Source organism: Jaculus jaculus, chromosome 1 (genome assembly GCF_020740685.1).
Source record: "Jaculus jaculus isolate mJacJac1 chromosome 1, mJacJac1.mat.Y.cur, whole genome shotgun sequence".
Classification (NCBI taxonomy): Eukaryota; Metazoa; Chordata; class Mammalia; order Rodentia; family Dipodidae; genus Jaculus; species Jaculus jaculus.
This window is the reverse complement of record NC_059102.1, coordinates 147220719-147248572: the sequence shown is the minus strand read 5'-3', so window position 1 is coordinate 147248572 and position 27854 is coordinate 147220719. Positions and strand designations below refer to the sequence as shown.

Here is a 27854-nt window from a genome sequence, read left to right as displayed (position 1 = left end):
GAATTGAACCTAGATCATTAGGCTTTTCAGACAAGTGCCTCAACTGCTAAGCCATCTCTCCAGCCCTTGTAGTTTGTTTTTGTTTTTTTTGTTTTGTTTTGTTTTGTTTTGTTTTGTGGCAAGGTCTTACTCGAGCCTTGGCTGACCTGGAACTTACTCTGTAGTCCCAGGTTATCCTCAAACTTAACAGCAATTCTCCTGCCTCAGCTTTCTGAGTGCTGGGACCAAAGATGTGTGCGACCATGTCCAGCCCTTCCTGGTTTTAATACCTTGTGTGACTATTCATAACTAGGTACAGGTGTCCCCCTGTATTTGTAGCATTTTTTCCAGGCTCTTATATAAAATGAGTTTGCACAGAACCCTTGTCTATCCTCCCATGTATATTTAATCATCTCTAGGTCATTTTTGTATAAATATTCAAACTAATGAATGTTCTCTAAATAGTAATTATAGTATTTTCTTTCAGAAATAATGACATAAAACATCATGTTTAGTACAGACACTAAGAATTCTCACTGGCAGTTGGTTGGGTCTATGGATATGGAGGGCTGGCTGTGCTGTTGCTTATGACAAAGTCAGATGGTTGCTCACTCTTGAAGTTTGCAGCCAGCTGGATTACATATGTTTTCTACCAGCCAATTCCATTATTCTGTTGCCTTCTGCACTTTGGAAACATTAGTTTGGTGGCTACTATCATGGCTGGGTTGCCTTCTAGAAAGTTCCTTGCTCCTTACAGTTTATGGCCTTTTTGAAAAACATGCATGGCAGGTTTTATATTTTTTCATGTAGTTGTTACCCACAATAATACATACTATTAGAAAAGTATCCTTTGCACCATTTTTTTTTCCCCTAGGTAAGGTCTCACTCTAGTTCAGGCTGACCTAGAATTCAGTATGTAGTCTCAGGGTAGCCTCGAACTCATGGCGGTCCTCTTGCTTCTGCCTCCCGAGTGCTGGGATTAAAGGCGTGCGCCACCACGCCCAGCCCTTTGTACCTTTTTTTTTTTCCTGCAAATCAGCTTATATTTTCTCTCTATCTATAACTGCAAGGCAGACCGCCTTGCCTCGGCTTTATTGACAAACTCAGCTAGGGACCAGCCTGCAGTTGCTGCTTCTCTTGAGCAGACTTACTTTGTTCACATTGCCACCCCAGCTGCTAGTAGAAAAGGGAAGATGGGCTGGAGAGATGGCTTGGTGGTTAAGGCACTTACCTGCAAAGGCAAGGGACTTAGATTCAATTCCCCAGGGCCCACATAAGCCAGATGTACAAGGTGGCACATATATCTGGAGTTCATTTGCAGCAGCCGAATTGCTCTAATACATCTATCTCTTTCTTTCTCTCTTTTCCTTTTTTTGAATGAAAAAAAAATATTTTTTTAAAGCCGGGCGTGGTGGTAAACACCTTTAATCCCAGCACTCGGGAGGCAGAGGTAGGAGGATCGCCATGAGTTTGAAGCCACCCTGAGACTACAGAGTTAATTCCAGGTCAGCCTGGACCAGAGTGAGACCTTACCTCGAAAAACAAAAAAAAATAAATATATAATAATAATAATAATTTAAAAAAAAAAAAGAGGGGAAAAAGGAAAAGAGAAAGCCACCAAAAAGTCATGACTGAGAACTGGCTCATTCCATGTAGTGTATTGTGCCTGTATTTGTTCTTATGGTCAAATGTACCATTTTTGCTATCTGCTGGTGTCTTTTTACTGATAGCATATCCTCTCCACAGACTAACATACTTTGTCAGAATGCTTCTCTGATGTTAATTTTAAGGGAATTTCTGGCTTTTGGCTTTTATAAAAATGTTGTGATGATTGTTGTTCAAAATGTTTTTGCCTGGTGCAGGTGACTTCTTAGATATTAAAGAAGGGTTAGTGTGTAAAGGCCCAGCCAGCCTTCTTTCCAGAGCATTGTCCTCATTCATTTCTGCTGTCATCATCCTAAGAGCTTGTATGGGAGCAGAGAGAGGACATTGCCCACTGGTTGTCTACAAGAACTAACCCCTGGTACCTTTTCTCAGGAAGTGGAAATGATGAAAACTGCATATCGGAAAGAACTAGAAAAAAACAGAAGCCACCTACTCCAGCAGAATCAGAGGCTGGATACCTCACAGAAACGGATTTTGGAACTGGAATCTCTTCTGGCCAAGAAAGACCACCTTCTCCTGGAACAGAAGAAGTACTTGGAGGATGTTAAGAGCCAGGCAAGGTAACTGCATCAGAAAGGTTTGAGTAGTGGTGGCTCTTAATGAAATAACCTCCTGTACTCTGAATGGGTCTGTATCTTTCAGTGGACAGCTGCTGGCCTCAGAAAGCAGGTATGAGGCTCAGAGGAAGATCACCCAGGTGTTTGAGTTGGAGATCCTAGACTTGTATGGCAGGTTGGAGAAAGATGGTCTCCTACGAAAGGTCGAAGGGGAGAAAGCAGAAGCAGCGGCGGCGGTGGCGGAGGACAGGTAGGAGCAGAGGCCACGCCCTGGCCCCGCAGTGCTACGCTGCCCTCCGTGCAGCGCGCCAGGGCTTCTTTGCATGGCTTTAGAGGCAGCAACATCTGACAGGCTGTGGTGCTCAGCTCACTTCTTCTCAGAGAGCCACCCTGATTTATCTGTCCTCACATGCCAGTGGTCCTCCTTCTTTATTTGTTGACTGATCACCTGATCTTCCATTAGCATTTGCAGATGGCCATCCAACATCCTTAGTTATGACTTGGGTTTCCAGCTTGCTGTGACTTTTTATTGGGTGTGCTATTACAGAACAGCAAGCAAGCAGGGTTTAGGGAGCATGGGTAATAAGCCATCTCACATCTTCCAACGTGGATGCTATAGTAACCAACTCCAATCTTTCTTCCTTTTTCTTCTCCCCCTCCCCACCCACCCCCTGCCCCGGCTTTCATTACAGGCTTGACTGTTGTAATGATGGCTGCTCAGATTCCCTGGTCGGGCACAATGATGAGGCATCCGGCCATAATGGTGAGGCCAAAACCCCCAAGGCTTACAGCAGCACCCGGAGCAGTTGCGGAGGTCGAGGTGCTGGAGGTGGCAACAGCAGCAGTGAGCTTTCTACCCCAGAGAAACCCCCCAACCAGAGGTTCAGCAGCCGGTGGGAAACCACCATAGGTGAACCCTCCACCAGCATCCCCACGACTGTGGGCTCACTTCCCAGTTCCAAAAGCTTCCTGGGCATGAAGGCCCGGGAGCTATTCCGTAATAAGAGTGAGAGCCAGTGTGATGAGGACGGCCTGACCATCAGTAGCCTTTCTGAGACCCTAAAGACGGAACTGGGCAAAGACTTGGGTGTGGAAGCCAAGATTCCTCTAAACCTAGATGGTCCGCACCCATCTCCCCCAAACCCAGACAGTGTTGGACAGCTCCGTATCATGGACTATAATGAAGCTCATCACGAACACAGCTAAGGAGGGTCAGTCAGTGTTAACGTGCGTCTTCGTTGGCGTAGAAACAGGAAGTATGAATGCACGTTCTAGGCTTTTCTGTTTCCAGGTTCTGAGTGGCTGCTCACACAGTGGGGATGGCAGAGGTCCTTTTGACAGTTGACCGAATGTTGAACAGTGGTTTTTGGATCTGGCATTGAGGTGCCTCTTAACCTTCCCTTCAGCCCACCCCAACCTCTGTTTCATTTACCAAGCAGTGTGTACTAACTGGGGCCAGCGTGTGCTCCTCAGTAGCTTTGTTTTCTTCCTTTTCTTCCCAAATGGTCGTGTCCTTTGAACCTGTGCAATATGAGGCCAAATTTCATCTTTTGAGTTCAACACACCGTGCTCTTGCTTTCCTGAAGCTCAGATAACTGGGTGGCTCCTGATTAGACCAGACAGTTGGTGGCATTGTAAGCAGGTCCAGTTCTGTCCCTGCTAGGAGGACGTGGCCTGCAAAGCTATCCAGAGGAAAGCTGTTATGGGAGACTTCTTAGTGCTTTTTGGTTCTGAGGTTCATCATCTAAAGCAGCAGATCTAAAAAAAAAAAAAAAAAAAAAAAAGATGTTTCTTTCATCCTCACCACCTTTTGGCAGATTTGATAAGCTTCCTAGAAAGTTCTTTGAGAACAAATGCCTGTTGTTTCGGCAGTCTGGCTGGCACTGGAGGCTACGTTTCTTTGTCTTTTGGGAAAGCCTGTTGTCCTTCCTTCCCCCACTACCTCTTATTTATTTGGTGTTTGCTTGAATGTTGGTACCATTCTGTCCACAGGTGGGTGTGTACACGGTAGTCCTGTTATCCACAGATGGCAAGGAGTGGTCATTTGAAGAGATGCCCAGGAAGCTTTTGTACACGTGGCATGCACCTCTGGGCTGGTCTCCTCTAGCTGAGCCTTCTGTTCGACCCTTCAGTGTTTTCCTCCCCTTGAGTCACACGCATTGGTTTATGACAGCTGCTATAACCAGCAGCAAAAAGGCTCAGACTTGTGTTCTTAAGCTGTTGAGGTGCCTCACATTAGTAGGTTCCAGGCCACCAAAAGTGGTGGCAGCTTTACCGCACCAATTCTGACTTTTAAGAACTCCCCCAAAGACTTGGAGTTTTCACAGTCTCCTATTTTAGGCGTGACAGAGCAGAGCAGGAGGGTGTTGGTGAAAGCTGCCTACCTGCCTAGACCCACTGGATGATCCATATGCTCATGAGAGGTGACACCTATCAGTGGGAGGCAGCAGAGAACCCAAATTCAACAGATGCTCCTGATATAAATGCTAGAAGCCTAAGAATTGCTACCTGATGTTCTAGCCCAGGCAAGGAGGGACTTGGTGGAAAAGAGCCAATGAATTCATTTTTCCTGGTTCTTTTTTTTTTTTTTTTTTTTTTTTAATGGAGAGAAAACAGAAGGGTTTAGCCATGAAGAAGTTAAGCAACTGTAATGGTACGAAATCTTACTGCCCATGGAAGCCTCTAACACATGAAGGTGAAAATCTTTCTTTTTCTTAGCTGTGGCAGTAAATACTCTAGCATACCTAATTAACTAAAGGAACCAGACAGCTAGAGACCGTCATGGCACCCTGGCAGGGCTGAATGAAGACCTTCTGGGGCCAGGATTTCTGCTGTAACTGGCACCCAGTCTATATGAGGCCATGCTCAGCCCAGCCAACGTCGGCCATGGCTCTGAATTCCCAGAGTGGGAGATTAGGGACACCGTACTTTTAATTCAGCTTTGTCCAAAGGAAAACCTAAACTCCAGTATGCTCTAATTTCCTGATTCCGTTCTAAGGAAGGGCAACATGAGAACATTGAGGAAAGAAAGATCACACAGGTTAACTGTTGGCACTGGTTGTAAGTGCCCTGTCTCTCCCACCCTCCCCATCCCAGAGATCTGTGCCGCAGAACAAAATCTTTCCTTAACTGGCAAAAGAAAGAAGACCAGCATAAGAAAGAAAAGAACACTATTTATTTGTGTGTATGTGTGTGTCTGTGTGTGTGTGTGTGTGTGTGTGTGTGTGTGTGTTTTCTAAAAAACACCTTAAAAATGCATAGGTTGTGAACTAACTGTAGGGCAGAGAGGATGTAGTGATAAAGTAGACTGAGGTGTAGGCTGGAGTCTTCACAGGCTTTGCTTGGGTCCTTGGTGCATCCTGTGTGCCGGCTGCTCATCTCTCCGCCATATGGCCCGGGCACCCTGGTGTGCGTCACCTTGGGCTTCTTTGCCATCTGGAAGGCTGCCCAGGTTTTCTTCCAGTCAGGACTGGGTGATTGTGACCTGGTGCTGCGGTGAAGGTACTCAGCCTGAGAACAGTCTTTTCTGTTTCAAAGGACTCCAAGCTTTGTTCTGAGAGCAGTGATGGACCTACCAGGAGTCAGTGCGTCACTTGACATTGCTATAGGCAGGAGGGGTGCTCTGGAGAGGCAGTTGAGGCCTGGGCAGAGATATTAGAACAGTTGGTGTCATGGCCAGAGCCTGTCTGGAGCAGCCTGTACCTGTGAACGTTGGTTGAATGGGTCCCCTCCTAAGATTCCTTGGAGCCTGAAGAGGCTGGAGGTTGTGTCTTGTGCAGTATGGAATCTGTCTAAAAGTAGCACTGAAATGTCACTCGAGATGGGAAAGGAGAGAAGTAGGATGGTGCCCCCACTGCAGTCTATGAGCACATATGTGTGTCTGATACAGGTCCCATAAAATCCACAAGAACTTAGTGGGGAGTAGAAGTGTGTGATTGTGAACGTGAGAAGGCAGGCTCCTGGGGTGGGAGGAGGTGTCCTTGAAGTTGAGTACTAAGACAGGTGGCCAGTGGCCTCTTCAGATCTGCTAACTGCTTTCAGTAGCGATTGTCTAATCTTCAGGAGTAGGCTGCAGAAGATCTAACTGTATGTGATGTGGTTAGGGGAGATAGTCCATTATTCATAAAGGTAAACTGCCATGACTCAGGAAGAGTCCTGGAAGCCACTGACAGAAAAATTATCCTGCTCCGCCCCCCCCTTCATGCTGCCATAGCCAGGGATCAGTGGGCAGCACCACCCTTAGGCAGAAGCAGCACCATAGGTGGCAAGCCCCAGATTTCCCAGTCATGGTTGCATGTGTGGGCTCCCATGCTCTTGGAGAAAGAGGGTTACCAAGGTCAGTGGATGTGAAAAAGGAGCCGACCCACAGACTTCACATTGGCCATAATAATAGAAAGCTAAGGTATGTGCCTCTTTGTGACAGCTCAAGTATGCTGAGACCATCCAATGCAAATTTCCATCAAGTACTAGCACCTACTACCCAAGCCAGAAAGAACTGAGCAAGTGGAAGTACTGCGGGGAAATGCTTGGTGGATCTCACTGAGGAGTGAAGGTGGGAGGCACTGTGGACAGATGGAGTGCTACCCACCTGGCAGAGCCTGCCATAGTGGGAAGGCAGCTTTCCTGCACATAGTGATCCAGGTGGCAGCCTACATCTGCCACACCTTCACTCTGAGGTCCATGCTGTAAAAGTGACTGCAGTGTGTGTTGGGATATGAGGACGTTGTATCTGTTTACATGCAGAGGCCGATGGCACTTGTCTCCAACCCCCACCCCAGGTTGCTGCAAAGTTATTGATTGCCCTTGATTTAACATTTCTCTATAGGTAAAAGAAGCCTAGATCAGGACTGGCCTCTAGGCTGCTATTGTGACCCTTGTTTTCCATGCAGCCTGCTTCCACTCTGACTCCCCAGTGTGTCCAGGCAAGCAGTGTGTCTGTCTTTCCTGTACTGCCCTGAAGTCTATAAATGCTCACCTAGGGCCAAGTAGCTGTGGCTGTGAGGGAAGCTTGTGCTCCAACCACTTTTGGCCTCAAAATGAGTTAATGAAGGCCAAGGCACTCTGTCCCTTCCCAGCGCCAAGGCATTATCCCCTTTCTGGGATAAGTAGGCTGGTCAAGCCACTGAAATAGACCTTTTAGAGGATACTGGGAGTTCAAGGACCCCAGAACCCCTGCCCCACCCCGCCCCCACCTCACACAGTGTTTGGATGGGAGGTATTTGGCAGCGCTCTGGCATAGAGGCAGCCAGGCGTTTGTGCACCAGGAAGAATCAATGATCACTTCTCACTTCAGTGGGCCACAGGCACATTGTGAAGAAGCAGGTTTGCTAGACATAATCTAGATTCTTAGTTGATCATGGATGAACCACATGTGGTTAACTTGGAATTTAAAGGGGTATCATCAGTGAATCAGATTTAAAAATAAAAACTTTTTAGATAAATGGAAGAAAGTCACCTATTTTCTCAAAGGCTTCAACTTTCCCACCTTGATCTTAAAAGCATGTCAAACAATCCATGTCAGATGCCATGAACATGAACTGCGAGAGAACTTGGTACAATCTCAGTGGATAGGAATCAAAAGTTTGCTGTCCTCCTTAGAACGTTCTAAAATGTCAAGGCAGTTGCTTGTGTTTAACTGTGAACAAATAAAAATTTATTGTTTTGCACTACTCTGCAGTGTTGGGGTAGAGTGACTTAATGCTGGTCTTGGTTGGGGGGGTGGGTGTTGTGCTAATGTGCTTACCTAGGTGTGAGTGGTGGATCCAGTCTAAGAACCTTTATGTTGTGGCAAGTTACCTAGCAAGTGCATAATTTATCTCTGTAGGATGCGTGCTCCTGTCCAAGTCACCCCCATCTGAAAGGCAGAGGAGGCTGTCAACCTGCATTGCCGCTCAGCCTGGCACCTATGTTTGCATCCCATAGGCTGGCCAGGTTGGGTTTCATGAAGTATGTTGGTGGTTCCCAGCACATACTTAATTGTGGAGAGTTTGCTAACCCTGAGCCTTGCCAGCCATGTTTGTGTGTGTGCCAAGGGATGGTGCACCACCATCACCCACGTCTGGACATTTGGCAGAAGCAGGGGATGCTCTTTACATAATTTTAAGACCCACCTGGTCTAGGGAAAGAGCGGGATGTGAGCGGCATGGCAGTGTGATTTCAGGAGATAACCTCAACCTGACCACATCTGGAATTCATTGTGTACTGCCCATCTTAACAGCAGGAGCACCTCCTTTGAGATGAGACTCAGAGGTGGCAGTGTTTGGAAAATAGGGATTTTTTTTTTTTAAAATCTAAACAGTCCTTTACTAGACAAGGAGTTTGGCACCCTTGGAGAAGCCTGCAGTCTGGCCTTCTGTGAACTGCTGTGAGCCTCCCAGAGGCAACCCCTCAAGGCGGGGACCCACTTGGCTTTCGCAGCTTCCTTGCTTCTGTGGCCACCACCCAGTGTCCTTTGCTGTCTTAGACATGCAGATTTTCTTTCAGGGATAAATCCCAGGAAACCAAGCCAGGCAGAGAGATGGTAGGTAGAACATTTTATTCTTGGCTGTCTCCCCCCAAGGAAGCAACCGTATAGAAGCTAAGTCGTCCCCTGCGAAGGGAAAAACCAACAGTCAGACCTTACTTCTGGCAAGCTGAGAAGCCAGGGGAACATTTTACAGTGTCCAGACTATGCTATGAATACCAGGCCATTGTGCTTTCTCAGGAGCCATAAAATAGAAGTCAGGCATCTTCCATGGTCTCTGTCTCCCAAATAAGAGAGGGAGAGAGATGGGTTCATCCCTAATTGTTTGGGTCCAGGCAGTTGAACACGTGGAGTTTAATCTTTTGGGGCAATCTTGGTGCCTCACCTCTAGCTGCCCTTGTTGAGGCAAGGAGCTAGGTGAGCCTATCGCATTGCCTCACTGCAAAGCCAGTGCGACAGCATGGTCAGACCAGGGCGCTGTGCAAGCCGTGGCTCATGAAGACCTGGGTACTAGTCCAATGCCTTCCCTCTGGGAAACCATCTACCAATACCACATTGTTTGGGAAACTTGGTAAGTGGAGTTATTCTAGGTTAACACAGAGCTCAGAGAAAGAAATGTCAGAAGTGAAAGCAAGGGGGAGAGAGGTTCTCTACTAGTAATGTATTGCCCCCCCCTCCTTTGGCAGGGACTTGGGGCACCAATGAAAATGGAGCCACCCAGGAAAACCTAACTGCCAGAGCAGGTCACTGGGTGTCACAGTTTCCCACCAGATGGCCTCCAGGGAGGCTTGGAAAGCCTTTATCTTTCCCACTGAGTTTGAGGTGCTCTTTTACAGGCCGCCTACACTTGCATTTGCTTAGCCAGGTCTGGTTGCTCATGATCTGGGCAGGAAAAGTGGCTGCCGTGGTGGCTCCCTGACCAGCCAGGGACGCACTCACATGCTGCATCATTTTGCGGGGCAGCTTCTCGGAGTGGGCAATCCATTCTTTCATTAAGTCCAGGACTATGGGGATGAGGCTGACTATGCCTCCGTAGTGGTTCTTGGCCTCATCACAGCTGAGGTGGTTCACCACATCGTGTGGGTACCTGCAAGATGATTAGTGGGTGGTGAGTGTGCTGCTGCTGGAACCTGCCATGGGGCTGAGCAGCTGCCAGGTGTCATGTACCACAGTCACCCAGGAGCTTTTAGAACTGGACACAAACATGTGCAGGCATTGGGTCAGCAGGTTCAGGGTCTCGGGTACTTCCAGTGTGGAGGGGCAAGATGAAGTATGTAGGCAGTGGGACAAGAGGCTAAGGAACCTACTGTTGCCTTTTCAAGACTGGTTGGTCCCTTCAATCCTCCTCATCCTAACATCTAAGGAGCCCTTCCAAAAAAAGAAGTAATAAGGGGGAATTGGGGAGATGGCACAGTAGTTAAAGGTGCTTGCTTGCCAAGCCTGCTGGCCAGGGTGCAGTTCCGCATCCACCCATGCAAAGCTGGGTAGGCATTAGTTTTTATAGCAGCAAGAGACCCTGGCACACATGCATGCACATACATGTGCAAATGATTTTTTTAAACTTAAAAAGAGGGGCCTGGAGAGATGGCTTAGAAGTTAAGCACTTGCCTGTGAAGCCTAAGGACCCCAGTTTGAGGCTTGATTCCCCAGGTCCCACGTTAGCCAGATGCACAAGGGGGTGCACGCGTCTGGAGTTTGTTTTCAGTGGCTGGAGGCCCTGGTGCATCCATTCTCTCCCTCCCCCCTCTCTCTGCCTCTTTCTCTCTGTTTCTCTCAAATAAATAATTTTAAAAATATATTAAAAATTTAAAAAGAGGGGCTAGAGTAATGGCTTAGTAGTTAAGGCATTTGCCTGCAAAGCAAAAGGACCCAGGTTTGATTCCCCAGTACCCATGTAAAGGCAGATGCACAAGGTGTGGCTCATGTTCCTGGAGATCTTTTGCAGTGGCTAGAGGCCTTGATGAACACATTCTCTCCCCCCCCCCAAAAAAATAAATGAACAAAATATTTTAAAAAATAGAGTTCTGCCAAAGCATGGGTGCATGATGCTGTGGGTTTTCTGAAGTCAGGATGAGGAAGCCCACAGTGGTGGTGCTGGCCCCCCAGGGTTGCAGCTATGGTGCCCCACTTCTGTAACACCCCCTTTCTGTTGGCCAGGTGTGAAGTCCAGGAAGACACTTTCTGTCCTGCTTGTTCCAGTAGATTAATGGGAACTAGTGTTTCTCTCCTAGGAACATTTGAACAGTAGGTGATAGGAAAGAGTCAGCTCAGAGCTGGTCCCTTGCCTTCTCTGCAGGGGCCTTGCCCCATGCATGCGCCCGGGCCTCACCAACAGGACCATAAAGAACTTACTTGGCTCTGAGGGTGCTCAGGTCGTTGCTTTGGCTAACCAGAGTTTTGCATTTCTCAAGGAGGTTGTTGGTGATCGGGGTGCCGGAATGCAGGGCCTCGAAATGCTGGCAAAGCTTGCTGAGCTCCGAACAGATGTCCAAGAACAAGAGCAGGATGCGCCGGTCCGTGGCGTTGTTGCAGTGGTGTTCCGTGTAGCTCTGTACCTGCGAAGGCCAGCATGCTGTGAGCTGGAGAGATGCCCCCCCCCCCCACCCTCTAGGCCTCACAGGCTTGATGTGTTCGTACCTAGGGATCACAGCATCCATCTAGTATCTTCTGTGTCCCAGGCCTGCTCTCTCTTGCTCTTCACCTAAACTCTACACGGTAGGTAGGTTACCTTCTTAAAGGCTTCATTTTATAGATAAATACCCTGAGTGTTGGAGATTCAGAAAAACCTTACTGGAGACACAGGGCAGGTCAGTGGTGGGGAATGGGAAGCACCAAGCGTGGCAGCCCCAGCTCTGCTCAGCAGGCCTGGGCCCTGGACACAGGACGGCAGCAAATACCAGGGAAACTCAAGACTCATCAAAATGACAAGGTGAGAGCCTAGAGCTTAGCACTGAGCCAGTCATCTGTGTCCCACCCTCAGGGCTCAGCGAACACTGTAGAGGTAGTCGCCCAGAAAACAGGAGTGCTGCTGTCTTGGGAGGAGACTCAAAACTCATCCCAGTAGAAAATAAGAGGCAGGCTCGGGGGCTGCTGCCTACAAGGGGGTGAGCCAGCTGAAATGCAGCTGCAAGCAGGGCCCTACCATTATGGCAGAGAAAATGGAGGAGAGCCTGGATCCACTGATAAAACAAGAAGATGGCTGACTGCCCACCATGAGACTTGCCACCTCCAGCACATCTGCCAGAACTTGAGAAATTGCAGAGGAAGGGACATCATAGATAACTGCTCTTATTGCTAACCTGACAACCATCCCCAGGGTGATGATGACAGACACTTAAAATAATCAAAACCTATGCAGGGGCTGGGTAGATGGCTTAGCAGTTAAGGCGCTTGCCTGTAAAGCCAAAGGACCCACCAGGTTCCATTTGCCAGGACCCATGTTAGCCAGATGCATGTGGTGGCATATGCATCTGGAGTTCATTTGCAGTGTCTGAAGGTCCTGGTGCACCCATTCTCTACATACATACATACATACCTCAAATAATAAAGAAATAGGTCTTTTAAAAAAAAAAAAAAACTACACTGAGCCAGGAGTGGTAGCACACGTCTTTAATCCCAGCAGAGGTGGGAGGATCACCATGAGTTTGAGGCCACCCTGAGACCACATAGTAAATTCCAGGTCAGCCTGGGCTAGAGTGAGACCCTACCATGAAAAGCATACATACAAAAAAAAAAACCATACATACATACATACGTGTGTGTGTGTGTATATACACACACGCGTACACGCACATGCAATCATAAATTCAGAGGCTATAAAGAACTCAACACTAAATCAGACTGCTAACGGACCTGCCATGGCTCATTGTGGAAGAGGGGATGGAAAGATTGTAAGAGCTGCAAAGTGGTTAAGAAAACCCTGAGGCACAGTACCTGGCTGCCCCATAGGAACTGAAGACTTCATGACCCTACAGTGATTGCCATGACTCCACAGTGGAGGGCTCCCAGGGTAACAGGAATTGGGGCAAGAAGATAAAAGTGTCTGACCTGTTATATATAAAATAAGTTTTCTACAAAAAAGAGGCTGTCAAGAACTCAACACTATAAACAAGATTTTTTATCATGCCCTTCAAGGCTTGGGGAACATTGTGGGGGAGGAGGCATAAAGAATCTTAAGAGCAGAATCTGGGCGTGGTGGTGCACACCTTTAATCACAGCACTCAGGAAGCAGAGGTAGGAGGTCACCATAAGTTCGAGGCCACCCTGAGGTTACATAGTTCCAGGTCAGCCTGGGCTAGAGTTAGACACTACCTCAAAACTCCCCCCCCCTCAAAAAAGAATGTAAGAGCCACAGGGTACATAGGTGTACTTTGGGGTGCTGTCCTCCAGACATGAACTCACTGGTACATTCTTAACAGTAGAGTTCTGAGTCCATCAACATACTGACTTGGAGGATGGAGGAGGACAAAATAAACAAGACAACAGGAAGGACCACCTTGAAAGAGGAGGGTCCTTGTGACAGGGATGGGAATATCATCAAATTACTATGTGTTCATATATTAAAACTTTCAATATATGAAAAGATAACCTCTTTCAAATAAATAAAAACTTTAAGGTCTGGAGGGATGGCTTAGCAGATAAGGTGCATGCCTGCAAAGCCAAAGGACCCAGCTTCTCCAGGACCCACGTAAAGCCATATGCACAAGGTGGCGCATGTATCTAGAGTTTGTTTGCAGTGCAGCAGCTGGAGGCTCTGGCACACCCATTCGCTGTCTCCCCCCTCCCTTCCTCTTCCTCTGTCAAGTAAATAAATAAAAATAAAATATATTTTAAAAATAAAATATTTAAACAAACGGGCTGGAGAGATGGCTTAGCAGTTAAGGCACTTGCCTACAAAGCCAAAGGACCTAGATTTGATTCCCCAGGACCCACATAAGCCAGATGCATAAGGTGGTGCATGCATCTGGAGTTGGTTTATAACAGTGCCCATTCTCTCCCCCCGCCCCCCGCTCTCTCAAATAAAAATAAAATTGGAAAAAGGGGGAAAAGAAAGATATCCTGCTTGGGACACCATTGGAAGTGGCTTAGCTGATTTAACTTGGTGGCTCTGAACCCCATGGCTTTGGGCCAGCCACCACTTAAAACCAAAGGGAGCTGAGCCACGTTGAGGACCCTGAGAACTGATAAGTCGGTCCATGCCCAGTGAGAAGAAAACAGAAGTGATGAGCATCCTTTGGGCTGGCTGTGCCGTGTGTATGAGTCAGAGGAAGGAGGGACAAGTAAGCGGCACTGGAAACAATGACCGTCCACTGGGAGTGGTGGCGCACACCATTTCATCCTAGCACTGGGGAGGCAGAGGTAAGGAGGATCGCTGTGAGTTCTAGGCCAGCCTGGTACTACAGAGTGAGTTCCACATCAGTCAGGGCTGGAGTGAGACCCTGCCTTGAAGAGTAAAAACTATCCACATGGGAAAAAGAGGTGCTCTCTGCCACACCTCATATTCAAAGATAAACTTCAGCAGTGTTGCAAACATTTGGCATGCCAAATGTCAAAAGAACTTTGAGCCCCCATGTGACTGCTTAGGAAGTACTGGAACCTTCCCTTACTAAAGAGCCTGTCATACAAGGCGCTGACGAAGAATTGTTACTCACTGATCTGCTTTCAGCACTCTCCTTTATGGAGGGTGAGGATGCATTGTGGGTCAGGATCTTTCTTGCATTACGTGGGACCAACCAACGACTCTCTGTCTGAGCCCAGGCTAGCTGAGATGCAGATGCGGGGGACGGAGGGGGAGGTCCTTATACTAGGGAGGAACTTTAGCCACAGACTGGAGTAAGTGACCCATTCATCTCCAGTACCCCATCTCCTAGATGGGGTTGCCCTATTAAGTGGTCTGAGTGATTCCTCCAAAGTTTGAAGATTTCTTTCACCTGCCCAGGAACTTGGGCATCCTTATATGACCACAAGAGAGTGGCATCCCCGAGTTCCCTGGGTATCTGTGGGTGGCTTTGAATGCATCTGGCTCGGGAAGGGCTGGTGGGGCCGAGAACCATTACTTCAGGTGGGGAGTCAGAACACAAGGCCAGGGTTCACAAGAGCCTCCTATGAGGCCACACAGGAAGTCCTGCCTCACCTGCCATGCCATTCCTGCAGGTGCTTGGGCAGCTTTGGGACCTGGGGTACTTTTAGAAACTGAAAACCTGGGGATGTAGTCAACTGCCTTCAATTAGTTTCCGGACAGTACATGGACCAGCACGGAGGGTGCAGATTGTTTTGGCGTCTCTTCTCTGTGTGCTCAGCATTCTTCAAGTCGAACCGGGAGAGTAAGTTTGTACACGATTTAGCAAAAGTAAAGGATGCAGCCAGCAAACAGTGCTTGTTTCCCCTAAGCAGTTCTGAACCCGTGCTTGGCTCCTGTCCCATCCCTTCAGTCAGCTGACTCCTTCCCAGAGGCATGTCTCTTTATTCCAGGTGTCCAAGTCTGTCTGTATGTTCCTAGCTGCACTGAGACTTGGGCCCCTAACTTCCTGGAAGACCTCTTTGCTGAATGAATTTAAGACTACAGCTCATCCCTTGAGGAAACGGATTAAATAAAAGCATTTCCAAAAATCTCTAGAAGGGAAGCTAGGACTGGTGGTGCATGCCTTTAATCCCAGTACTTGGGAGTCAGGAAGAATTGCCTTGAGTTCGAGGCCACCCTGAAAGTATACAGTGAATTCCAGGTTAGCCTGGGGCTGGAAGCAAGACTCTACCTCGGAGTGGGGTGGGGGGGATCTCTAGTAGGGTGCTTGGCCTATTTGAGTCAATCCCCAGAAGAATCTGGTGGCAGAGACCATTATCCACCTTGTCACCAACACCCAATAAATCCTTAGTGCCCTAACCAGAGCTGGCAGGTGACGTGACATTTGGGTGTCTGGTATGGTCCAGTATGGGCCTTGGGTTTTCCCTGTATGCTTCCACTGGATCGTATTGGAGATGAGGGAACTGAGGCTTTAGTGAAGTAAACTCACTGGCCTCAAGGTCATGGGGCAGCAAGAGGACTTAATTTAGCCCTGGCTGGCTGAGGTGTTTGTGTGTGTGTGTTTTATTTTTTGGTTTTTAATTTATTTCCAAGGACAGAAAGAGAAATATGAAGTATGAATACACCTGAAAGAACCCCAGACACATGCCATTTTGTGCATCTGGCTTTATGTGGGTACTGGGGAATTGAAGCCAGGATGGCAGGCTTTGTAAGCCAGCACCTCTTTAGCCCTGCCTAAGTTTTTTGTTATTTTTGTAGTTTTTCCTCAAAACAGGGTCTCGCTCTAGTCCAGGCTGACCTGAAACACTCTGTAGGCCCAGGCTGACCTCCAGTTCACATTATTGTCTACCTCAGCCTCCCAAGGGGCATTAGGAGTGTGAGCCATCACGCCCAGCTCTGGCTGAGCCTTGAGCACGTTTCAACTTGTGTCTGGTAGGGGCTGGATGAGTGGCTCATTCCATCAGTTAGGATGAGTCCTCATTCTGGCACAAACGTGCCTCCCTTTCCTGGGGCTCCACTGTTTTCATCTCTCGAGGGAAAGACAGGACTGGGAGATGCCCCCCTGACCCATGTGCTCTCGCCAGATGCCACCTGTCCAATGCTGGAGATGGGCCGAATCTTGTCGTGGGCGTTCTCCCTGCAGTGCTCCAGGGCCGTGATGAAGGTAAACTGCTGCTGCTGGAAGAGCTTGCACTTCTGCTCGATGCCACGCAAGGTCTCTTTCGCCTCGTTCATTGTCGTGCTTGGGGCTCTCTGAACAGGAGAGATCTATGGGGGGGGGGGGAGTAAAGAGCCTGAGGCTTCGGGCCTGGAGGCTACTGGGAAGAATTCTCTCTGCAGAGGAGCATGGGCCAGCTCTGGGGAAGAGGGACTGTTCTGGTCCCACTTTGTGGAGAAGAGAACAGATCCTAGAAGGCCACATACTTGTTCCAGGTCCTCCAGATTGTCCACAGAGGGTCTAAGCCTGACCTTCATCTATGTATCCTCCCAGGACAGTCTGCTTTGAAATGCGATTATCCTTTCTGAGCTGTGAGCAGTTTCTAGATTGTGGGTATCTACACATGTACACTTAAACACATGCATATACTCACACAGCATCCAGGACCTCGCTCTTGTGTCAGCAGAACCTGGGGTCAAGGGACATGTCACAGGACCCAAAACTAGCAGAGCATCAGTTTAGACCAATTAGTTTATAAACACCTTCCATTCTGCAGTTGCTGGGAGTCTGGGAATTCTTCCCGTGGGCTAAGCAGGGGGAGTGTCAGCTCCTGGTTGTCCACTGAGAGAAGCTGCATCACCCCACTCAAGGCTTGGGGCAGGAGCCTGGCTTCGATTCCCCAGTACCCATGTAAAACCAGATGCAGGTGCCCCAGCTTCAGGTTTCTGGGCTCCTCCTCCTCCTATGTTAATGGATAGTGTGACTGATTAGTAATATCTTTAGGGAGGGCTCCCCCCACCCTGGTGCCCCAGAGACTTCCCCTGGACTGTAGGCAGTCCAGGAGATCAGAAAGGGCTGAATGCCCCTACACCGTGACAGCACAGTGTCACCAAGCTTAGGCAAAGTGCTCCTGCTCAGACTTAAGGAATGTCAGAACTGGAAGGAAGCCCAGCTGGCCAACATGCCATAACCTCCTGGGACATGTGGGAGCCTAGAGATAAGGAATTTGCCCCCAGAGAGTCACAGCAATATATGCCAGAGACACCCTAAGACCCAGGCTTCCTGATGTCTAACTAGGGTCCTCTCTGCCCCACATCTGATTGCCTCTCCACTGCCACCAGGCTCCAGTGCACGTGGAGCTCAGGATCCAACATGACAGACCATGCCACCTGAGTGGGTTCAGAGGAGGATGTGCCAAGGTGAGGCCCTAGAAAGATTCTAGAAGTGGAAGAGCCAAAACACAGCAAGGTCAGGGGTAAGGAAGGCACGTTTGCAGTTTGTGGGATTGAGGACAGGGTGCAGACGAACGGCGTGGGTTGTAACCTTCCGGTTGCTGGAATGAAACGCCCACCCAAAAGCAGCTGATGAGAGGAAAGGGTTTATTTCAGCTTACAGACTCCAGGAGAAGCTTCATGATGGCAGGAGAAGAGCAGAGGCTGGCCATCACCACCTTGCCACAGTCAGGTGGGAGACAGCAGCAAGAGAGTGAGCTGAGCTCTGCAAGGGGGAGCTGGCTATAACATCCCTAAACCCATTCCAGGAAGACACCTAATCCAGCAAGGCTCTGCCTCCCAAACTGCCATCTGCTGGGCACCAAGCGTTCAAAACACGTGAGTTTATGGGGGAACATCTCATTCAAACCACCATAGTATTTCTCTCTGTTCTGTCCCCCTCAACATCCTGAGTCCCAAGCAGAGCTCAATCTGGGAGGGCACCTCTATGGTAAAAGGAGGGGACACCAGTATGAGGATAAAGGGAAAATGCAAAAGGGGACTAGAAGAATAGGGGTCTCATGAAGCCTCCGCCTGCAGAACAGAAATCTTGTAGTGGTGTGGTCACCATGGGAGGGGCTGGTAATTATCCCTGAGTGGACCCAGCCCCTTCCTTCCTCCTTGATGTCCCCACTCTTAACACTGCCTGAAGTGGCCTAGTGAGGAGGCGCTGGGGCCCTTGTTTGTTGCACACCTGCCATATTATTGGCCACTTCTCATGAGTTAGGATCACCAGGGAAGATCAAAGGTAAGGGGAGGGAGGCAAGGTCTAGGTGATGAAGGGTGCCAAAAAACTCAGCATCCATGCAAAAGAGAAAAATAAGGAAGCAAAAGTCCATAAGGAATAAAACATTAGGATTTTGTCACCAGGCATGGTGGCGCACCCCTTTATTTCCCGCACTCTGGAGGCAAAGGTGGGAAGATCACCATGAGTTCGAGGACACACTGAGACTACATAGTGAATTCCAGGTCAGCCTGAGCTAGAGTGAGACCTTACCTTGAAAACAAAAATAGAATTTTAAAAATAGGATCAATTCATACTGCCATATTGGAGCTGTGGTAGAAGGGTGGGGGGAGTCAGTAATAATGAGCTTATCTTTATCAAGTTTCTAAAATATATTTTTATTAATTTATTTGTAAGCAAGCAGAAGGAAAAGAGACAGACAGAGAACAGGCAGGCCAGGACCTCCAGCCTCTGCAAAAGTACTCCATATGCATGCACAACTTTGTGTATCTGGCTTTCTGTGAGTACTGGGGAATCGAACTCAGATTGTGAGGCTTTGTGAGCAAGCACCTTAACCGCTAAGCCCTCTCTCTAGCCGCTTAGCAAGTTTTGATATCTTATTCTAATTGGCATTTTTGGCATTCATTTTGAGCTTTCTAAAAACATTGTATTAGGGCTGGAGAGATGGGTTAGCAGTTAAGGCACTTGCCTGTGAAGCCTAAGGACCCATGTTTGACTCTCCAGGTCCCACGTAAGCCAGATGCACAGAGTAACACAATCACACAAAGTTGCACATGTGTACAAGGTGGCACACATGTCTGGAGTTTGATTGCAGTGGCTGGAGGCCCTGGCACACCAATTATCTCTCTTTTGCTCTTGTTCTGTCACATTAAAAAAAAAAAAAAGCCAGGCATGGTGGTGCATACCTTTAATCCCAGCAGAGGTAGGAGGATCGCTGAGAGCTGGAGGTCAACCTGAGACTATATAGTTAATTCTAGATCAGCCTGAACTAGAGCAAGAAAAACAAACAAACAAGCAAAAAACCAACATTACATTAAAATATCTAACGGGCTGGAGAGGTGGCTCAGTAGTTAAAGGTACTTGCTTGCAATGCCTGATGGCATAGGTTCAGTTTCCCAGTATCCACAAAGTGGCACATGCATCTGGCGTTCACTTGCAGTGCCAGAAGGCTCTGAGTTGCCCATATGCATTCTCTCTCTCTTTCTCAAATAAATAAATGTATTTGTAAAAAAAAAAAAAATTGAGCCGGGCGTGATGGCACATGCCTTTAATCCCAGCACTCGGAAGGCAGAGGTAGGAGGATCGCCATGAGTTCAAGGCCACCCTGAGACTACAGAGTTAATTCCAGGTCAGCCATGACCAGAGTGAGACTCTACCTCAAAAAACCAAACAAAAACAAATTGAAAGATGAACTTGGTGTGGTGGTACATGCCTTTAATCTCAAGCAGAGATAGGAGGATCACTGTGAGTTCAAGGCCAGCATGGGACTACAGAATGAGTTTCAGATTGGCCTGGGCTAGAGTGAGACCCTACCTCACTAAATACAAAAAAAAAAAAAAAATTAAAAATGTATCTATCTTGACTATTGAGATTTGGAGGCTCTTATGTTTCATAACCAAATAAGTGTCTTACTTGCCTCACCCAGGCTTTACAAATGACTCAAATGGAACCTTTTGTAATGTCAGAAGGACAACAGATATGGGTGTCCAGGGAAATAGGAGAATAGTTCCAGATGGCCTGGGCTTTGCCTATAATGCTCAATGCTCTGGTTGGCAGTGGTCAAGGCTGCTCGGGAGGCACACAGCACTGGGTTCAGATCCCGTTTCCACCCTTTTTTGTGGTCCTCTAACAATGAGCTGCTTCTAGAGTTTGAGTGTCGGTGAGCAACACGTCGTAGGGAGACAGCAACTTCAGCCACTCTGCCTGAGACAGGGGTGTTGTGAGACCAAAAGTGAAAGGCCCCAGAGTCTGAAATGGGGTGCTGCCATCACAGGAGCCCTTGGATTAGGATTAACCAGTATGCAGGTGATGGCTAAGAGCTCTTGAAGTGGTGTGCGGGGGCTGCTAGGGGCTTAACCTCCTGGTATAGGAGACATTGAAAAAAAACAAAAGGGGGAGGTGGGCCATGGAGATGGGGTCATGGACCAGGCTCAGGGATGGGGGTGCTTGGCAGGGCTGGGCCAAGGGGTTTCTCAGAAGAACCGCTGAAGGTTTCTAAGCCATGGGGGTGAAGAGTGTCACACATTCGTCCTTCCAGTCCTGGGTCAATCACTGTGCAGGTACTGGGTTCTGCAGAAGAGGAATGTTCCAGCCCTTGCCCCAAATGAACACGATTAGAATGGGATCAGGAATGGGTGGAAGACCAGCTGCTCACTAGATAGGGCTCCAGAATAGCCCTACCCCAGCCTAGGATGAGGGATCATCATCCCACTGGGAGGGATGAGGCCGAAACCAGGAAGCTGGGAAACAGTCAACCTGGACCTCACCTGGCCCTGCCTGCCTGACTTTACAGTCTGGCTCTCCGCTTGGGCCTCTCTCTCCTTCCCTCCCTGGTGTTCCTTAGAGACTAACATGACAGGCACTGGATTGGCTGTGGCTGCTGGAGGACAGAAAGGAAATGCTACCAAGGATCTGAAAGGTTGCTTTACAGCTTTGAGAGTTCTCCCATTAGCTAGACCCCAGGCCCTGCTTCAGGTCCCACTTTTCCTTTTCCACACCAATTCCAAAGCACTGAGGATTCACGCTGGGGAGGGGTGGGGGTGGGGTCAGGTTGTGTGTGTCTAGCTCCCTGACACCCTCTTGGGGCTTCCTGGGCCACCAGGTCCTTCGAGAAGGCAGTGCTACCTGGCCGGTGGCCCCAAGAGGCCCCCTAGAGCAAACCTGGCTCTGTTCTTGATCCTAGCAACTTATGACACGGCACGTCAGGAATGTCATGAGAGGGGCTGTAACAAGCTATCCAAAGTGATCGTCCCTTGAATACGGGCCTCTGCAGCCAAATTAGGATGGATGAAAGGCCTGGGTGCAGACACTTCTCGCTCTGGGGAGGAGGAAGGGAAAACTGATTACCCCATAGGTTTTAGGCTTTAATTGATTTGTATTTTCCCAGGCTGCTATAGAAGATTAAATCGTGGTATGAAAAGTGCCTAGGGCTTAAAATAAATGAGGAGAAAGGCAAATCATTTCAGAAATGTCCAGGAAGCAAACTGAAGCTCCCTGGTGCAAATTGCAGCTTGGTTGTCGAATTGCGTTCTTTTTTTCTGGGGGGGGAGGGGAACACGGGAGGGGGACGAAGCGGCTTCTTTTGCCTCCTTGGCTGGGTTTGACAAGCCTTCCAGTATGTGGGGGCTTTAAGGAAGCAGCCATGGGGTGGGGGCAGCCCCGCTGACTCTATGTGGGAGGGTGTCTCTGGCCCTTGGTCAGAATACCTACTTCGGACCTTGGCTCTGCCTTTGGGTGCTCTGCCATGGGTGGCCCTGGACTAAATTTCTTCCCCTGGCTGGGCAGGGAGTTTGGATTGGGACTCTGTAAGGGGTGGGGCTGTTGATTCTTAGGCTCTTGGTCAGCATCTGATGAGGAAAGAGGTCAAGAAAAGAGAAATGATTGGTGGTGTATAGCAAACTCTTCCCAACTGTAAACTGTTAAGACCCTGTTGTGTGAGCTTCCTCTGAGAAAACAACAGTTGTTAGCTGGGAGGGCCCTCTGTGGAATGGGGACAGGGAGGAAGGAAAGGATGGTACCAACACATGATGTGTCCATACAAAGTATATACTTAATTTAAAAACAATAACAACAAGAATGGGCTGGAGAGATGGTTTAGCAGTTAAGCACTTGCCTGTGAAGTCTAAGGACCCTGGTTCGAGGTTCAATTCCCCAGGACCCACGTTAGCCAGATGCACAAGGGGGCGCACGCGTCTGGAGTTCGTTTGCAGTGGCTGGAGGCCCTGGCGCACCCATTCCCTCCCTCTCTCTCTGCCACTTTCAAATAAATAAATAAATAAAATAAGCACCACAGGGGCAGGGGCAGGGGTGGGGAAACAGCTGGGTCTATGAGGAGATGGCTTGGTCTCAAAAGTCTGCCTGCCCAGGCTTGATTTCCCAGTACCCACATAAAGCCAGATGCACAATGTGGCCCATGTTCTGGAGTTCCTTTCCAGCAGCAAGAGGCCCTGGTGTGCCCCTACACACACATTGTCAATCTCTCTCTCTCAAATAAAATATTTTAAAGAAGCAGCTGGGACCACTCATGAGAGACTCTCTAGACTGGGCCTGCTGACATTTCCCCTATGGAAAGAAAGGCAGGGGGAAGACGGTCAGACCCTCCCTCACCTGAAATCCCACTCGGGTGCCTCCTGTGTGGATGTATGCAATGAGGCAAACTTCTTTTGGCCTCGGGGAGATGAACTGTACAGAGGACAGAAGACCAAGGGACAGACAGCTTCATCTGTGGGGAGGTTAACACCCAAACTGGGATGAGACTTCATGTTATGGGATCTCCATGTGAGTAACCCCAACAAGCTCACCAAAGCTGGCTTTGGTCTATAGTATGTGCCCTATCTGGGGTTCACACAAATTGCTCAAAGTCACCCAGCCAACAGCCCTTCCCTGTGGAATCCTCCAGTCTCTTCTCTGCAAAAGGAGGACAGAAGCAAGCGCTCATTTCGCACGTCTGGGCTGGTGGCAAACCAGACTCGGTTCTTGATCTGTGGACGTGGGGCATATCATAAAGGAGCTACAGCTAATCCAAGAGATTGATTTCAGGTTAAGATTCATCTTAACATTAAATGAGATAACCACTACAAACAGTAACACGCCCCCGCCCACGGCGCACTCCCCTGCCAGTGACGTCTCGTGCTTCTTCAATGCAGGAAGCGGTCTCCGCAATGCCTGAGCTATGCCCACGCACAGGCCTGGCAAGGGAGGCTCCCACGGCCAGGCGACGTGGAGCGGGCGCTCGGACTGGACCCCGTTCCTGCGCGCTGCACTGCGCCCACCGTGGCCCGGCTGCTCCCCACCCCGGGCGGGGGACACCTCCACCTTTGCTCCCCCATCAGGGTTTGGGGCGGCGTCCCAGCACTCTTTACCCTGGCTTGAGCCGGGCTGGCCTTCTCCTCACAGCGCCCCGAAGCTGCAGTGTCTCCGTGGGTGTGTGGGCCCCGGAGGGCGGGGAGGCCCTCCTCTAGACTCGGGGAGCCGGAGTGGGTGGGGTGGGGCCCGTGGAGACGCGCCCGTCCCACGCCATTGTGACCGACGGTGCCATGGCAATCGGGTCACGTGGCCGCCCCGTTTCCACCCTCACCTTCCCCCGAGGGCGGAGGCTGCAGATCCGGCCAGTTTCCAAGAGGGACGCGGGGCCCCCCCCGGCCGGTCCTACAGATGTCCCTCCTCCTTCCAACGCCCGTCCCCACATCTATCCATACGTCTTCATGGTACAGATGGGGAAACTGAGGCCCAGGGAGCACAGCCAGGCGCAGTGGCGACCGCGGATGCAGGACTCGGCCTCTGGGGTGTCCTCGCGGGTCCCCGCGCAGTGGCTTTTAGGAGACACTACTGGTTGGGGAGGGGGCTGGGGATGTGGCCCCCAGGGACGGGGCAGGGGACGTGGACGCCCGTCCGGCCTCGGCGCGCGCTGATGACGCAGTGGGCGTCCTAGCAACGCGGTTACTAAGGAGCGCACCAGGGGTGACATGGACGCTACCACAGCCCCGCATTTCATCCCTCCGGAAATGCCCCAGTACGGGGAAGAAAACCACATCTTCGAAATGATGCAGGTGACCCCAGCCCCGCTAGGAAGCCCAGCGAGGACGCCCTGGCCCTGTGGACCCTTGAGGCGGGGGAGGGAGGGGACAGGCCTCTCGGGCCAGGGTTTGGTCCTGACCGTCCCGCCAGCCGTCTTCACGGTTTGGAATAAGTCTCCAAACTTTTCTGTTTCCACACGGGTGAAATGTGCAAGAGATGGTCCAAAGGGGCGCCTCTCAGTGCACGTCTGCTGGAAATGTGTGGGGAGTCTCCTCAGCACAGGTGTCCCAGCTGGGGGCCATGCAAGTTCAAAGTGGCATCCCTGTCCAGATGGCTTCCTCCAGGACATCAGCCCTGCCCATTTTGCCCTCCTCATGAAGGCCCAGCCAGCCCCCCACCCCCGCACACACCCCGGAGTCCTCCCCCTCATGCTAGGTCCTGCTGGCTTATCTCTTAGCCCACTGTGTGGCCTTAGACCAAACCCTGGCCCACCTATGTATGGCCCTGTTTGCCATTTTGGGCCCCTTAGGGGGACAGAAGGCTTTTAGGAGCTGGGCTGAAGAGCTTTTAGCCACCCAAAAATTCTTACTGCCCAGGGGAACTGGAGCTCAGTTTCCAGAACATTCTTGGGGTACATTTTGTCTCAGGAAGCACAACTACAGTGATATATAAGCTCAGGGAAAGAAACTCAGATCTCTAGCAAACGGGCTTCCTTTGGAAGGTGTAAATGTTACAGGCAAAAGAGAGAGTGGTGGTTCACAAACAAAACAGCCAGGCCGGGAGGTACCATATTCAGAGCTCCTGGGAGCACCCCCAGAGAAGCTGGCTTGTGCTCATTCACTGAGGTTGGCTGAACGATTACCCCAGTGAGTTTTTAGCTCTGTACAACATCATGTGGATTTACTCACTGTGATTTTGACCATTTATGTTTCTTTTTTTTCTTTGAAACAGGGTCTCACTCTAGCCCAGACTGGTGTTGAACTCATAGCGATCCTCCTACTTCAGCCTCCCGAGTGATGGGATTAAACCTATGAGCCACTATGCCCAGCTTTATTTATTTGCAATGAGAGAGAGAGAGAGAGGGAGAGAGAGAGCGCAAGCGAGCAAGCGCACACCAGGCCCTCTAGCCACTGTAAACAAATTCCAGATGCATGCACCACTTTGTGCATCCAACTTTATGTGGGTACTGGGAATTGAACCCAGATTGCCCAGGTCATTAGGCTTTGTAGGCAAGCACGTTAAGTGCTGAGCCATTTCGCCAGTCCCCGTTTCCATTTTTTAAAAAGCATTTTATTTTCAGAAAGTCTAGATCCAGGGAGTTATAAATACGTTGTGGACCTCTGGAATACCCCCGCCCCAGCTTTACCCTGTGATGATATAACACCCCAGAGGACGTTGGTGAAGCCAGGAGAACACATTGCATACAGTTCCTGGCCCACACATGGCCCCACTTGGATCTCATCCAGTCTCACCCATACTCAGGCTTTTGTGGTGGTTGTGTGTGTGGCTCAGTGAAATGTTACCAGGTATATGTGAATTTTATCAGATTCACACTCCCACTACCCTACTTCCATGAAGCCAACTCATGTTTACAATTTGTAGCTTCTTTTTGCCTCATCCCAAGGAATATCCTTGGAATTATGGACTCGATATGTTTTTATTTTCCAAATACAATTGCCTATACAACCACATAGTCACGAGTTGCGGGGGGACATCGCATAGATGACACACACACAAGAGTGTAGTTAGCCTACCTGTGTCCCAAGAAGGAAAGGGAAGGGACTTGCAGGTGACATTTGCAGCAGGACTAGAGCCAGGACTTCCCACCTTCTGTGCTTTGAACCACCTCATATTCTCCCCACCATCAGAGAACCAAACCCCTTCCTATCGCTTCAGCAGCCCAGCTCCCACTTCATTCTGAACATTGTGCTGATATCCTGGAAGCTGCTTCCCCTGATGTGCGTGCTCAGTTGGGTTAAATGGCCAGAGAATCCCAAGACTATTTGGATAATCTGGCTAATAAATATTCTCCTTCACTCTAGAGAGCCCCCAGGTAGTAATGCTGGCCATGTCCCCAGTCATCATCTGCACTGGGCACTTACTGTAATTGTGCCAGGTCCTGGGGTTGCAGAGGGTCTTGGCAGAGAGGGAAGCCCATAGCACCCATGGCCAGCATGGGGATAGGTGGTTGGGAGAGCAAGGGCGAGGGAGGCAAGGACCAAGGGCACATGCTTGGGCTGGGCAGGAGCACAGGGTAGCAGGGATTTAACTGCAACCTGACGACCAAGTACAGGTCAGCCAGGCCACGGAAGAGGAAGTTTTTTTTCCAGGTGGAGGCCCAGCATTCACTAAGGCCCTGAGTGAGCCAGGACAGTGGTACAGAACCAAGAGGAAGGAAGGCTTGTGTGGGGAGCGCAAGAGAATGGGGAGGGGCTCCCTGCAGGGCCTCCCTCCAGGCATCAGCCACTCTGCGCTCCTCCATCCTCTGCAGATGCCAGCTGGATCCCAGGTCCCTGGCATGTTGGGTGGGAATGCAGTGGAGAAAGCAGACCCGTAGCTAGTATCCATGGCAACCAGGGCCCTCCAGATGTTAACCACCTGGGTGTCTGCCCACAGAACATGCTGGAACAGGTGCTGATCCACCAGCCCCAGGACCCTATCCCCTTCATGATTGAGCACTTGCGTCGGAACAATGACAATGGTGAGTGGTCACTTCCCTTCTCCCCTGCACTGTTGCTGGCTCCCTCCTTCGCCAGGGGCCCTGCCCAGAAGCCCTCTGTCCTGTCTGTCCAAAGGAAGGTCAGAATAGGGTGAGGAGGGGTGGTGTTTTGACAACTTGCTATGGTTAATTGGAAAATGCCTTCATTTCTTTTTCAACCTAACTAATAAAAATTCTCTTGCCAAGCTATTAAAATGCAAACCCCAGAATGCCCCACAGAATCAATTATTAATGCTTCCTCCTGCCCTAGCTGATGTTGCTTGTTGGGTTTCAGCTCTCTGATCACTCCACTTGTCAGGTGAAGTTTGGTTTTTGGTTTACCTGGACAACAAGTGAGCACTTGAGCTTTTCTGATGGTCTCATTATTCATGCCCACTAGTGAGTTGCCAAGTTCCCCAAACCTCAGCCCAGGGCAGGGCAGCCAGACCTTGGACCAGTGTGTGAAACTGGAGGAGGGAGATGCTCAAGCAAACAGGGCCCCTCATGGCATCCCAGGCTGGTGAACTTGCCAAGTAGAGGGTCCTTCCACTCTGGGTGTGAGATGGCAGGAGGAAGTGATGTCTTGACTCTTTGGGGTTTCTTCCATTGGACAGTTAGCTGAGGGAGTTCACCAGCATTCAGTGCAACTCCAAGGAGGGGTACGATGAGGCCCAGATGTCTCCGTGATGATGTCGGACTTCCTAAGGTGAGAAATGATGCTAACAGGCTGGAGAGATGGCTTAATGGTTAAAGCGTTTGCATGCGAAGCCTAAGGACCCAGGGTCAATTCCCTAGTACCCATGTAAGCTAGATGCATAACGTGGCACATGAGTCTGGAGTTTGTTTTCAGTGGCTAGATGCCCCAACACACCCATTCTTCCCCTACCTCATCTCTCTGTCTCTCTCTCTCTCTGTAGCTATTTCTTTCTTAAATAAATAGATAAATAAAATATTGAAAAAATAGGAATGATGCTAACAAAAGTTAAGTAAAAAGGACAGAGTAGGCTGGAGAGGTGACCCAGTGTTTAAAGGTGCTTTCTTTCAAAGCCTGATGGCCTGAG

At 49.6% G+C, this 27854-nt stretch overlaps 3 protein-coding genes across 14 annotated transcripts in view; 2 read left to right on the top strand and 1 right to left on the bottom strand.

Moving 5' to 3' along the window:
* Window positions 1-7870, top strand: part of Tsc1 (TSC complex subunit 1) — a 70663-nt gene extending 62793 nt beyond the window's left edge. For all 10 annotated transcript variants that reach the window (XM_045146091.1, XM_045146096.1, XM_012947837.2 and 7 more), the window contains 3 exons: window positions 2017-2204; window positions 2287-2451; window positions 2894-7870. In XM_045146091.1, the coding sequence (XP_045002026.1) occupies window positions 2017-2204; window positions 2287-2451; window positions 2894-3407 (867 nt within the window). In that variant the 3' untranslated portion in view covers window positions 3408-7870. The remainder of the gene's footprint in view (window positions 1-2016; window positions 2205-2286; window positions 2452-2893) is intronic.
* An 850-nt stretch (window positions 7871-8720) lies between these two features.
* On the bottom strand, window positions 8721-23647 carry Spaca9 (sperm acrosome associated 9). Of its 2 annotated transcripts, XM_004653835.2 has the most exons (5): window positions 23441-23647; window positions 16277-16453; window positions 11017-11219; window positions 9604-9751; window positions 8721-8790 (listed from the first exon to the last, which is right to left on the bottom strand). In XM_004653835.2, exons 2-5 carry the CDS (start codon window positions 16418-16420, stop codon window positions 8779-8781), a joined length of 507 nt encoding a protein of 168 aa, XP_004653892.1. In that variant the 5' UTR covers window positions 16421-16453; window positions 23441-23647; the 3' UTR covers window positions 8721-8778. The 2 variants fall into 2 exon arrangements, with proteins under 2 accessions (XP_004653892.1, XP_044994610.1); XM_045138675.1 differs by having other exon boundaries at window positions 8780-9751.
* Window positions 23648-23991: 344 nt separating this feature from the next.
* Window positions 23992-27854, top strand: part of Ak8 (adenylate kinase 8) — a 160851-nt gene continuing 156988 nt past the window's right edge. Inside the window, exons 1-2 of one of the 2 annotated variants that reach the window (XM_045158067.1) lie at window positions 23992-24127; window positions 26712-26796. In XM_045158067.1, coding sequence (XP_045014002.1) covers window positions 24044-24127; window positions 26712-26796 — 169 coding nt within the window. In that variant the 5' untranslated portion in view covers window positions 23992-24043. The remainder of the gene's footprint in view (window positions 24128-26711; window positions 26797-27854) is intronic. The other variant, XM_004653834.2, reaches the window with a different exon arrangement.

Excerpts from the sequence above, each read along its gene's own strand:
- Spaca9 (XM_045138675.1), bottom strand. The coding sequence starts at position 16,420 with ATGAACGAGGCGAAAGAGACCTTGCGTGGCATCGAGCAGAAGTGCAAG. Across the intron at positions 11,220-16,276 it reads CCATCTCCAGCATTGGACAG|GTACAGAGCTACACGGAACA; the intron begins GTGGCATCTGGC and ends TGGCCTTCGCAG. Across the intron at positions 9,752-11,016 it reads CTGAGCACCCTCAGAGCCAA|GTACCCACACGATGTGGTGA; the intron begins GTAAGTTCTTTA and ends ATCATCTTGCAG.